At 43.5% G+C, this 14,235-nt stretch overlaps 1 protein-coding gene across 1 annotated transcript in view; it reads right to left on the minus strand.

Annotated features, from left to right (window-relative positions):
• The window catches only part of LOC105667349 (dipeptidase 1), an 84,748-nt gene that overhangs the window by 50,672 nt on the left and 19,841 nt on the right, over positions 1-14,235 (minus strand). Inside the window, exons 4-5 of the mRNA XM_012359101.2 lie at positions 8,345-8,477; positions 1,309-1,459 (exon numbers count right to left, since the gene is read on the minus strand). Of these exons, the coding sequence (XP_012214524.1) occupies positions 1,309-1,459; positions 8,345-8,477 (284 nt within the window). The remainder of the gene's footprint in view (positions 1-1,308; positions 1,460-8,344; positions 8,478-14,235) is intronic.

Here is a 14,235-nt window from a genome sequence, read left to right on the forward strand (position 1 = left end):
ATTTCACTGAGAACCAAGAGTGGATTGTGTAACGCGCTATAATTAAATTATTTCCGCTTTAGAATGGAATTCAATCTAAAAATATCGAAAATGCGCGCTCGTTTTAAATTATTCGCGATAACTTTCTTTTGTGCAGATACACCTCTGTGTACAAAGGAAGTTTATTTTTGCATACATATTCAGGCTTTTATTTTCACAAAAATTAATATTTTTTCCAGTCGAAATATTTTTGCAGTTGAAATATTTTTTGAACCTCACAGAAACTTTGCGCAATTTGCAACGTTGAATGACTCCATATAACCGATCCCTCGACACATTGCAATCACCATCTTTTTCAATTCGGCCTCTGAAAGCCTGCGGCCTGGCACCGCAAAACTACGCTGTACGTGAATTTTGCGGATTACACCACAGACGCACCGCGGTAACGTTGTGCCGTTGATCTTACGGCCCGCGCATGGACTATTATACAAACTTTAATCCGTTTACGTTAAACGTTTTACCGCCCGTGTTCAAAGCGATAGCTTTTAATGCCCGAGAAATGAACGAAACTGTATGGCTTCGAGTTACTATTGCCGATCGGGTATTTCGCTCTGGGCAATGCAGATGAGAAGTCCCTGCCAGTGAATGCATTGGCGAATGCATTCGCCATGATGCGGCGTCGTTATTGTGCGGCTTACGGCCCATTTTCAGCGGCCGGACAATAAAATTCTACACATGTAATCGCTATTCACGCGTCAGCGAGCATCGAGTAATCTATTTCGTATTTTATTTCTGACCCCGGCGACGGAGGTCCAGTTCGTGATATTCTCGCCAACGATTCTTTCTCTTTCGCTGAATAGATGCCTCGCGCGCGAAGTGATTACATTCTGCAAAGCAAAACACGCAAGACATAGACGAGGTAATCATTAATTAATCTTCAGATCTTTTACAAATATAACGGCAAATTTTTCCGATGCGGAATGTAAAATTAAAAAAAAAAAAATTATCGAGCAGCAATTTCTCACGTTAATCAAATCGCGTTTAAGCGCTTTTAGCGCCTTGATTTGCGCGAAATGAATTTATTCAGTGTGCTGCGCTCGCTGCACTTTGCAGATTCAACGCGATTAGGGCTTGAGATTGTCTACGTGTACGTGTGTGCGCGCGCGCGCAAATGTATAGCGGCGACGGCATTTAACGAAATTGCAGCTCGTACGATCCCGTAGAGGCGTAACGCCGGTGTAACGCGTTTTATTCATGGTGCTTTTTATTGTCCCGCTTTAAAGTACGATTACACAGCAGACATTCTTATTTCTGCGTCGGCACACTCACCAAGGCGTGTTGCAGGTGTGCGTGAGGGTGAGGTACCTGGCGCCCAGCTCGTACAGCATCCTCAAGACCGCCAGGCTCGCCCCGACGGCGTGGCCCCCCTCGACCCCTATCAGGCTCGCTAATCTACCCTCCTTGTGCGCCCTCTCGATACCTGAAGCCCATACATTACAACATTGTATAACATTATAACTTACTTCGCGCAACCCTCCTCCACGCCACCGCGTTATTCATGCGTGAATAGCGTAAATCTGGATCTTGGGGCTTGAGCCCCGACGCTATTACGCGCCATTATTCCGACGACGCTAGATTTGAATCGCACGTGTCACAAGCGAGCCCGACAAGTTGCAGCAGAACGTTTCAGACGTGCGCCTCGACCAGATTTCAATACCGATAATGCGTGCAAGTGTGCACCGCAACGGCTTAATCCTTTCGTTTAGCGTTATGAAAAATTACTGTTGAAGAAAGTTTTTTGCCCCAGGCTCGACTAAATGCGTGTACCGTCCATTAATTTTCCTCGGCGGAAGAATGATCTCGCCTTCGCGAAACTTTGTACGTAACGCATGTGACACGTGAATCTGATAATGGCTGGAACGCCGTCACGAAGTTCCGGAGGCCGTGCCTCCGATAAGTAATGTTGATGGTAAGTGGATCCGAGAAGTTTGCAAATTCTCTTTGCAGACGAAGTCGTGCTGAAACAACATTCTCGACGGACATACGTACATTCCGGCGCGAGAGATCGTCGCAAAGAGAAAGAGAGAGAGGGGGGGGGGGGAAGTGAGAGAGGAAATACTTGAGCGTTAAACGCAATTTCCGATACTCGCCGCTGTATCGCCTTTTATTTCGCACGAGCGTAAACAATACGAGTGCAAAATTTAATTACGATGCGCACAATGCGCGACGCACGCGGATTATAATTAAGCGAGCTTATCCGATGTCTCCGATCTTCGGATTAATTAAATCCTTCAAATTACCTGTCGTTATCGGGAATGTTTCATCGCGACGATCGTTAATTACAAAGTGTAAATAAAAGTTAATTAACTCGGCGGCGTGCGCGCACCCGAGGCCCGAAACCTGAGTCCATCGAAGAAAGCTCTCGGAGCCGGAGCTCTTAATCAGCGGGTAATCGGACGTTTTGTCAGCGTTCCGCGAATTCGATCCGTGACATTTAGTCGTCTAATCGAATCCGACCGCGCGATATCCGGCTGGCGAGTGTCGGGAAATTCAATTTCGCGATTCGCGCCATGCGGACTTCGTTTGGAGCGTCTTGTCGAATGTAACGCGCGCCGGATGAAAACGTCTTGCCGTTAACGTGTTTGCATAAAATTGCACAGAAATGCACGCGCGCATTTATATCGTTTTCTTCCATGCGAATTCTCATGGCCCGCCTCAGAGCGCGCGCGTTCAGTATCGGCTTACGCGGTACGGATGAGTTTGATAAAAAAAGAAAAAGTGCATGCCGTAATTTATCATCCAATTACAAAGAATTTACGGCAGCTAGGTGGAAGTAATACACTTGACGCCGACGACGGATTACCGCGCTTCTAAAAATATCGTTCCGGAGCGAGGTAATATCACAAAAGCAGTAACCGGAATACATAATACTGTGCTGCTGTGTCGTTGCAATATATTGCTGTATATTTTTAATACGTTCACTCGCGTGTCTACACTCGCACGCTGCTTGAGCGATCGATAATTGAAGAGATAAGCCTTATGCCATAATGGATTAGCGTTTTCGGAGGTGAATAAAATTTTGCGATTTTTTAGTCATTTTCAAGTTGTTTGTAAGTAAAAATTATTATTTTACTTCAATTGTTATGAACATTTTATCGATAAGGCGTTTTTTTTTTTCATTGTATCGCTTTACAATTTTTTTTATATAAGCGACACTCACGAGTGTTGATAAATTATAATTTTCTTTGTACTTCTAAAAGTTCGTAAAACGAAAGTTTGTGCAGCTGAGTGCCTACATTATCCGTGCAATTTTTAAACGTATAATCTTGTTTTAAATAAAAAAAAGATCGCGGAAGCCACCAGCCTTCCATAAGCCTTATATGAAAACTTCCGACATATCAATTTAAGTCACTTTAGATATTTTTAGTCGTTTAACTTTCGTCCAGTCCCTTTTCTTCCCCGTGCAAAGACGACGACAAAGTCGCACTTTTTTGCGAATCCCGAACTAAATCTAACGCGTCACAGCGACGTTATTTGTCGCGGCACGGCGGCTTTAATTTTTCCCGCTGACGCGACCGGCGATTACGTTGTATTACGGCTTCTAATGCACGGACGGACGAAAAAGGAGCGACGCGAATAAAACGCGTGCTGTCGATGGGTCCCTGATTTAGTGCACCGCGCGATTTATACTTTTACACCCGCCCGCACGTAACGCTGATACATTTGATCCTGCAAGTGTATCGGTTCCGTGTATCCTCACACGGATGCGTGTATGTAGCTTTGCGGCGCGCATGTATGTGTGCGTGTATGCGCTCGCACGTATACGCCAAGATCAATGCTTCGACATTATCGGAGAAGCTACGGCAGGTTCTATGGTTTCAGAACATTCTTCCATTCCTCGTGGAATTTCTCATCTTCCGCGTTCTAGCAGCGCCCTTTTTTCCATCTGGCAGATTGCTTCCCCGAAGTGCTATATTTTGTACTTCCTCGTTTGCACGGTGAACTTTCTCTTTCTCTCTCTTTCTCTCTCTCTCTCTCTCTCTCTCTCTCTCTCTCTCTCTCTCTTTACGCGACCCCCTTTTTCAGTCGGAAGAGATAACACGCTACTAATGTGCATGAAATTTGCATATTTTTAAAAAGATAGGTATGCGGTTTGCCTCACAGTAACGTATGGACGTTTGTCTTTTTATCAACACTTACGTAATGCACTATGAATAAAGTGGAAGTAAAACTTTGAGAAGTACGAATAAAGAATGGGTAACACGCTTAGAATAGAATACGGGGTTTTCTTTTTACGTGTCGATGAGAAAATGCGAAACGGAAAACGAAAGTGAGATTATTTATAATAAAAATTATGTAACGCTTACTTCCACATAGATCGATTGCACGTGCGTCAAGAAAATGTAGCAGAATGTACTATATTCTCAAAGTGTAATTGTCATCTTTTTTCCCTGAATTCAGATACAGAAACTTGCGATATAGAAACTTGCGATACAGAAATGCTCTCGAGATTGACATCCTAAAATTTATCGCACGAAAATGCAACAACATTGTAATGTTAGAATTACAGTGTATACTGCACTGTCTGAAATAACTTTTAATCAGCGGCGAAAAAGTCGCGACGGGGAATACGCGCACGGGCTGTCGGCTCCGTACAATCAGCTGTCCGTATGTATGAAAACGTACATACATATGCGTATATTTTATGTTCATTTACATATGCATGCACGCGGCGACATGCAGTCGTCGGCGTTCGGGGTTATCGAACGGAGTGCGCCGGGCGGTACACCGGACCGACATTTTTCCATTCCAGTTGGAATTTATCACCCGGCGCATCTTCCTCGTGTTCCATCATCTTCCCATCGGATTTGCGTTACGCTTAGACAGTGCGCATTGTGACAGTAGGACGACGAAATCCAACGGCAAATATTTGCTCGTCAAATACAGGAATATTTTCTAGGAATTCCTGGCGCATACACACATCTTCGCAAAATATGACGTATTAAAAATAATGGAGAGGGAGGGAGGGAGGGAGGGAGGGGAGGGGGGAGAGAGAGAGAGAGGGAGGGAGGGGGGGGAGGGGGGGGGGGGGAGGGGGGGGGGGGGAGAGAGAGAGAGAGAGAGAGAGAGAGAGAGAGAGAGAGAGAGAGAGAGAGAGAGAGAGAGAGAGAGAGAGAGAGAGAGAGAGAGAGAGAGAGAGAGAGAGAGAGAGAGAGAGAGAGAGAGAGAGAGAGAGAGAGAGAGAGAGAGAGAGAGAGAGAGAGAGAGAGAGAGAGAGAGAGAGAGAGAGAGAGAGAGAGAGAGAGAGAGAGAGAGAGAGAGAGAGAGAGAGAGAGAGAGAGAGAGAGAGAGAGAGAGAGAGAGAGAGAGAGAGAGAGAGAGAGAGAGAGAGAGAGAGAGAGAGAGAGAGAGAGAGAGAGAGAGAGAGAGAGAGAGAGAGAGAGAGAGAGAGAGAGAGAGAGAGAGAGAGAGAGAGAGAGAGAGAGAGAGAGAGAGAGAGAGAGAGAGAGAGAGAGAGAGAGAGAGAGAGAGAGAGAGAGAGAGAGAGAGAGAGAGAGAGAGAGAGAGAGAGAGAGAGAGAGAGAGAGAGAGAGAGAGAGAGAGAGAGAGAGAGAGAGAGAGAGAGAGAGAGAGAGAGAGAGAGAGAGAGAGAGAGAGAGAGAGAGAGAGAGAGAGAGAGAGAGAGAGAGAGAGAGAGAGAGAGAGAGAGAGAGAGAGAGAGAGAGAGAGAGAGAGAGAGAGAGAGAGAGAGAGAGAGAGAGAGAGAGAGAGAGAGAGAGAGAGAGAGAGAGAGAGAGAGAGAGAGAGAGAGAGAGAGAGAGAGAGAGAGAGAGAGAGAGAGAGAGAGAGAGAGAGAGAGAGAGAGAGAGAGAGAGAGAGAGAGAGAGAGAGAGAGAGAGAGAGAGAGAGAGAGAGAGAGAGAGAGAGAGAGAGAGAGAGAGAGAGAGAGAGAGAGAGAGAGAGAGAGAGAGAGGAATAGAGAATACATTCTTGAGGAGCAAACGTTGAGAAAGAAACAATAGCTATTGCCGCGGTGGAGAACTATGGCAGGAATTTTATGTTGTTTATTAGGAACGAAAAGGAATTTGATATATTTCATTAGAGTTAAGGAATCTCCGAGAGGAATTTCCTATATCTCATCAGATAATATTTGGTTTATATTTAGTAAAATATATACGCTTGAATCTTCTCTGCTTTTGACTTTTCCAAATACCGCTGTCGGAGATTGTATTGTACAAATATCGTAAAACATTTAATAATGAAACGGGAAACGTCGATATCTGACCTCTGGTTGAATATTCACTCTATTTGTCTCAAAGCTGCCAGTATCTGTCCATAATGTTTGCAGAAAAAGAAATATCGAGGACATTTCCTGTAATATTAATTTTGATAAATTTTTTTCCGCTTCGCAAATCCGTCTTTGTCGCGGTATGTATACGTCAGTAAGTTAGTCAATAGAGCGAGGTTGTTTACTGGGACTAGGCGATCTTTTTTTTGCGACATCGCAAATCCATTACGTTGTAGCTGTAGTCGTTGTCGTCACCTTTTTCTGTTCTTTCTTTGATTCTTTCACGCTTGACGAAAGGTCTAACGAGAGAAAGGTATGGTAATACTTTTAAATATTATCATTATTATAGCTGCGAAAGTAAGTGTAACATTAAACATTTTTACGATTCTTTCTTGGTAAATAAATTGTGTGAAGGTATTATTAAATCGTAATAAGCATAATGCAATCCAGACGATGCAATTGTTTTAAAATCATAAAAGAGTTTTTAAAGAACGTTATAAGAGTGTCTACAGACATTTAAATTTTTAAAATAACTTACAGATCTTAATTAGCTCGTTAAAATATTAATGGACTAATATTTTTCTAGCATTTTTTATGTAATTAATTTACTAATATACTAAAAAAAGAAACAAATTCAAATGCTATGACGATTTATTGATTGAATATAAAATGCTGCATACAAATTTATCCTGCAAATATTATCTGTGAAACACAGGATCAAGATACTATTGATTTTTAACATTTCTATGCTATATTTTTATCAACCCAATATCAATCTCTGACAGGATTAATAAATTGTTCTATTTTTCATACAGATTATCTTTCGTTTACTCGATTCGTTTGTGCAATACATGTCTGCGTAAGAGTCCCGTCTTGCCTATATAAGAATTCCGCTTCTAAAAATAGAGAAGAGCTGATGCGAGGGAAGTGTTTCCTTCGGATCGATCTTATTACACTTTCACTTTTTTTTTAATTTTTTTGTGGAACTTTACACCTGGAAAACTCGACTATTCCGGCGGATCGTTTCGGAATGGATTCGATGAGGCCGAAAGACACTTCAGAAGACATTCGGAAGACGCTTTTTACGCTCAAGAAGCGATTGCTCGTTTTCTAGCTCACGCTTCTTCTTCACGGTCTAAAGTGCAGTCTAAATTTTTGAAAGAAAGTAGCGTGGATGATAGAAGGAGGAAACGGAGATGGAGGACGACGACTCTCCCTGACATCGTGCCAAGGGAATTCGAATATGCTGGAGGGACTCGAGCGGAAAATAGATAACGCGATTCGACAATAAAAATTTAATGCTATAACGATCCGCCGTTTCTAAAACATATACCGAAACATGGCGCGAGCACGTGCTGCGGACGACACATTTCCCGGGTACGATGTTCCAGCTGTGCTTTTATTTTCGCGGGTATCCATCAACATGCGAGAAATGCGAGACACGGAGATTACGGGGAAGGGTCCGGCGCTGAGTGCGGACGTGGATAACGGTCTGGGAGGGAAAAAAAAAGAGATTAAAAAGAAGAAAAGTAGAAGAGATTTAAAATTCTGCGCTCGGAAATGAGGGGAGACCTCTATCACATAACCATATCTCTGCAACTTTAAATACTCGCCGAATCCGCGGGGAGTAGATTGATATAGCGAGCAATTATGCAAGATTGATCCAGCGTCGAGTAACGCATTAATCTCCGGGCCAAACTCGGATTATCAAGTAATATGGTGGGCATTAAAGGGTTAAGTGGTATATTCGTTGTAATCCGACGTCGGGATAAATTCCCTGTCGAATGAAGAATAGCGGGCATTTTAAATTGATGGCACTTGAAAGTTCTCCCGCGGCCACATATTTTTCTGAAAGGCGAGATGTCGACCGGGCGAGTTCGAATCGAAAGTATTTGAAGTATTGAACGAAAGTCGGGATCTAACCGAGCTGGCCGCGCGCCAAATGTATCGCGCGTCGGATTTTCATTCTCGCGGGTCGCGGATGCTTTTAAACGTCCCGAACTAGTATCTTATGCATTACGGATTTTATCGGAATCGCTGCAAAAATCGCAAATGCGCGGATAAAAATATACAGACCTTCCGCTGTGGTAACGAGGACCATATTTTCCGGATGCTTGTTGACCAGTCGGCGAATAAGATCGATTTGTTCCAGGGCCAGTTGCACCGAGTCGAGATGCTGCGACGAGCAGGGCACATACGCGGACCAGAACTGCAACAGCGAAGCGGAAGTACAACGTGAGTTAAATTGCATTTTACAATTTCCGGCTGCTGTAAACAGCGACGGTGTTGATTTTTTTATCGATATTCATCGCAACGATGTGTATATCAATATTTTATTCTAATTCATATATAACAAGCAAACATAAGCAATAGCGATTATTATTTAATTATTTAAAAACATGGAAATTATGTACTGAATTAATTTACGGAATTTATCATATTTATGGCTATATTATGATGACGGCATTCTAATGTAAAACAGACTATTCTCATGTTAAAGCTAAAATCGATAAAAGTGTGTTGCGATTTATTGCGAAGGATTATCCTTATTTAATATTGGCTCGCGGGTTTATTCGCGTTTAAAACGCGATAACGTTAATCGCATTCGTATTCTAATTACGGGAGTATTTCTGACACACATAATACTCCGCCTTAATCCGGCATCTGATAACGTTAGGAAATAATTAAATGCACATTACGATAGTGTACAAACCCGGGAAGAGGGGGAGCGATTTGCATTTTAAATAACCTGATATCGGCGACAATCATAAATAACGGAAACTTTAAGACTTTCCTTTCTAATGCATTCAAAGCAAGAATGTAACTACTCGGTTGGGAATAATTTGTCTCTGAATGTGCCGTCTCTTAAGGTTACGCTCTATGCACGACATGTACTCTTGGCGTTACGAAAATAACAGTGCGACTTCAAAAAGGCACGCAATGCGAAGATCGCGACGTACAGTTCCGTTTTTTTCACGCCGTCACGCGAGATCGTCGTACGGCGATACAATTAGTTCTTTTATTCGTTATGATATCCGTTTGACGTTTTATATGCATATTTCAACCTGTTATCGTTTGTAGTCGAACAACTTTGCGATTAGATTTTGCGACTTTTTTCATTATGTTTTATCATTGCGTTTCTATGTAGCTTTTTTCCAAAAAAAAAAGAAAAATAAAACGATTAAGTGAAGTTGATAAATTTTTATCAAGAGAAGCGGTTGATATCTCGACAGATGACACTTTGCTCGGAACTCGGAAAAGAGAAACATTAAATTCTTGCGCCCGGTCGGAACGTGAACGAAGTGTCTTACTTTAGCGCGAATTTTCCGCATTATGCGCAAGTGCGCGCATCGCGCGTCGTCGGCGAGAAGTTTTATTTAACAATGCGGGTGGGGAAGAAATTTATGCCCGAAGTGTGAGGTCGCCGTCGCGGCGGCGTAAATCAACGAGGGCGAGGAGGCGCGAGGGCACTTCCGGTTTTTCCTGTCTCATCCCGCCTCGATTTGCAGTCGACAGAAATTGCATTCTCGCGAGTCGCGACGCCCGCCGGCGGCGCGCGCCCGGCTAATAGTGACGACTTTAGCCGCGCGCGATGCCGGCGTAATTACGTCCGGGACGTCTGTATTTTCGAGTACTTCGGTGAGTCTCGCCGCGGGAGACGACTTATTGCGACACGCAAGTAATTCAACGGCAAAAGGAAAGTTCAGCCTACGCTCGCGGCTTAATGTTGGTACGTCAAACGGAAACGGCGAGACGGGAAACTTTTAACTCGTAATTACTTTCGTATATAGTTGAAGGAGAGCACTTGCGCGGCGGCGCGATCGAAAGGAGCGTGGACTCGACGTCATCGCGTACGCGGTATCTATTCGACGAGCACGTTATCGCGATAGGTATACCTATTCTATAACTTTCTAACAACAATATCGCTTTTGTTACGTGCCGTTGCGCCGCTATAACGTATCACATAATAGCTGCGCAACGACACATAATGATAGCGATATTGTCCCGTTAAAATTTACGGAATAAAGGCCTGGCGTCTTTCGCGTTGAATGCGGTTTGCTCGATTACTGGGGAAACTATTAAGGGCCCGTGCTTTATCAATCGATAAAATATTATTTGCCATTTGTCTGGAAGCAAAATCAGCTAACTTCTTCGATAATTTTCTCCCTTTTTCATCATCACATCGAAACGATGTGAGCCCCGGCGGGGATTTGAAATCGCTCGCGTTATCAATAATCTCAATTCCAGATGCGAGATCTTGATTTCGAAATATCACGGCGAAAGAGTTCTCTATTTTGGAAGATGAACAGAGCTACGTAATCTTACATCGCGGGAAATGCAAGGATATTAAGCGAAATATACCGACGTCTGTATTAGCGCATAATCGCCCCCCGCCCGTCCTCCTTCTTCTGCACTCTGCGCTACAAGGAAGCAGTTACAGCAGCATTTTAGGTCAGACGTTCACAGAAACATGTGCCATATCTATGTATGTGTGCATACTCGTGTATGCGTGCTCGTGGTTTCCTTTTTTCCTTCCGCGCCTTTAGTTCAGTCTGGCGCAAGAACGAGCAGTAGTCACGGCGAGTTTTAGGTCAGACGTTCGTAAAAATACTTTCCTCTCCGCGCGCGCGTACAGAACGTGTCGCGTCTGCGATTCTACTTAAAGGCGAGCTGTGGTTGCGAGCGGCCGCGGGTTTGAGAGGTGTGCTTTAGCAATTTCGTGGCTGTACGATGCGAGCCGGCTGCATTAAGACGATCGTTTTACCTTACTTTGTGAAGACCATTTCGCGAAGTCATCGCGCATGAAAATCGATTCAAAAGATTGCTTCCTTTTTCATCATGTTACTTTAATCCGTGTAAGTTTCAAATGTGTCTCGCATTGCAATGTCACGTTCAGACCTTCCGAATATCATATTTTTCGTAACATTACAATGTAGTTACGCACACAATTTCTTGTCTTGAATAAGTTTTTAAACAATACAGCCACTGTGGAACTATAAATTTTAGAAAATCTTGAAAATTTCAAATTCTTGATAGCTATCTTGAAAAGTCTTGAGCGAAAGTTTTGAGTATTAAATGCGAAACGAGAGGAATTTATTATATTAATGTCTTCATAAGTAAAATACTACTTATTTTAATTACATTATGAAATTAAATACATTAAATTATACTCCGTATAATTAAAAAAAATGGTAATACTTACCATCTTCAAAACTTTTGGCAACACTAATATTTCAAAATTTTCGAGTTTTAATATTTTGCTGTTGTTAAAAATTTTTTTTTGTATATTTGATCGATATGCAAGATAATTGCATTTTTATTGCCATTTGTCTTGTTATTGGACGCAATAACGTATAACGAAAAATGGGGAAAATAATAGGAATTCAATTTGATCGCAGTTATTTGAAAAAAAATAAAAAAAAAAGGAAATAAAAGTTTATGTTGCCTCTGGCGTTCCATCCTCCACCGGTCTCTCTTTCGTGTTACACCTAAAAGTCCGAAACAATCGCGTGAGACGTAAATTTCCTCACGCCTTGCGAGTTGCTTCTCTTGCGGCGAAGTCGCTGGAAGTGTAACGCAAATTCCTACCCGAAGTCCTGCGACGCGATAAATCGAGGAGCTTCGACTCATCTCAAGTTAGAATGCACTTTCGTGATTTGTGACATGCCGAGGGTCCCCCGGGTAGACAAGCCTGAGGGGTCCAAACGAAAGCACTTGTCGGATGTACTCTTCCGATTCTACGAATGCGTCAGTGTGCCGTGTATGTGGTGGAACGTTTTACTTCCCTTTTACTTGAATTCCTGAATAGGAATAAAAGCTCGACGGAACTCGCCTTCGGAGGGGCAATAATTCATCTTAATAGCGAAATTGATTGTTACGTCTCGCTTTGTTGCGAATTTGATTGAAGGAGCGATCATTACAAGGGAAAATCTTGTTCAAGCCGCGATGTTATGTAAAATCGTGTGTAAGTCGACGTCACGCGATCAATGGCGAGTAACCTTCCGCGATGGATACCGCCGGTCTGTCTGAATTATCCAGGACAGTGATAGATCGAGACGGCCCTCGGTTTGGTTACTGTATACATATAGTATACTGTGTATACGTTATATATACATTATATGCATATGTGTGTATACGCTTACGTCCCAATGGACATAACCGAGTGGTTATCCCTTTTGTCCTGACGTTAGTAGACTGGGATACCTTAAGGGATCTGTTGAGGTCGGAATATAATTCGAAATACTCTCTGTGACTCTCAAAGGTTTATCTTTTGATAGCATTTTTCAAATTGCCAATAAAATTGTCGATATTTACATAACCGCGTGTTTAGATAATCGTTTTGTTTTTCTTTTCAAAATAGTATTATCGAAAATTATTTGAAAACGTCTGCGACGTCGCGTGTTTCTACTACTGCTGCGCGACATCGTTCTATGCGATGCCATCTTTTGCGCGCTTTCCATTTAGCTTAATTATAAAATTCTCGCATCGCCTGCATTCCAATTTTAATCACACGTTATTAATGCGCCTCGTATAAATATGACATTTACAAAAAAGCTTCGCGTAATTACCCGACCATTGTGCGCCGCGCTATCATCCTCATAATTTCTCCTCGTTATTACGCGGCACACCTTGCGCCTCGCAATCGCAGATTGGCATTAATTATGAAAAATTGCTCGCAACGCGCGACGTTACGTTGCCGCGCACAGTAAATACGTGCTATCTGCTTCACTGCGCTATTATGCACCGAATTAATATTCCATTTAATAACATTAATGATTTCATTACATTGTGACGGTAAGCGGCGCGCATTTACACGTCTTCTCGTTAGCGGTGGATGCTCATTTGGCTTCCTTTTCTGCCTCGCCGGAAGGTAAGCGGATACCTTAACATTAAGGTGAACGACTAAGACCCACCTCCGATCCTTTTCAGCGGGTGCCTTATTCCGCCGTTCGCGCTTTCACGAGGACCGAACTTTTCGGATCACGGCAGCCGCTTTATCATGGCTCGCCACTTCGCCCACGGCTGCCATGACTGGCGTCTAGAGCGTCTGCTAATAGCCGGATCACCCCAAGACTGTCTCGCTAACGAGTATGCTGGTATTTTCAAAGGTCCCCCGAGAATTTTCCTTCCCGCCGATAGGATATCGGGCGATCTTTGACATTACGCTCTTACCCGACACCCAACGGGAATACTCTCAATTTCTCCATTCTCGCCGCGGGCAGAGAGGTCTATTGTAACTGAAATTTTCACGACGGTGTAACCTGTCGCGATATATTATTTATGCCCACGAACGTCGCGCTACAATGTAGCGCGAGTAACGGCGCCGTTAATTCGTAATGCGTTTAAACAGGTTTCGCACGTTACCCCACGCGCGCGTTTTATTTGAAAAAGCACGGATTTACGGGGAACTCTCTCTCTCTCTTTCTCTCTCTCTCTCTCTTTCTCGCGCGCGCGCGCGCGCGTGGGCGCGCGACGTTTCGAGAATGAATATCGGCATTCGCGAAACCGAAATCTCGTAATCCTCCTTCCGATTTAATCCGATATTTAATGCATTTAAGGATGTATATATCGCGGGACGCAGGTCTGCCGCGCGTTCCGTTCTCGCAGCCCCATTCAATATCGGTTCCTAATGGATTCGCGCGCTATATCGTGCCCGTAACGGGTCCACGATCGGTACACCCGTTATTACCGTGCTATTGAGTCACATCGTTTATTTAATATGAGCCAAGATTCTCGTCTGAATGGACCGCGGTATACGGGCAACCTCTATACATGCGGCACGCTCCATCAAATTCGACGTTTGAGCGCACATTCACGGGGAATATCTTTATTCTCCCGTACGCGCCTGAAACTTTCTGCCGGACTGCTTTGCGTTTACACTGCGACTGCGTGCGTCTTGTCTTTATCCGCGTCTTCCTCTGTGCTAACTCTTGACTATGCACTTCACGTCTTCAGATGCGCGCGCG

Source organism: Linepithema humile, chromosome 1, assembly GCF_040581485.1.
Source record: "Linepithema humile isolate Giens D197 chromosome 1, Lhum_UNIL_v1.0, whole genome shotgun sequence".
Taxonomy (NCBI): Eukaryota; Metazoa; Arthropoda; class Insecta; order Hymenoptera; family Formicidae; genus Linepithema; species Linepithema humile.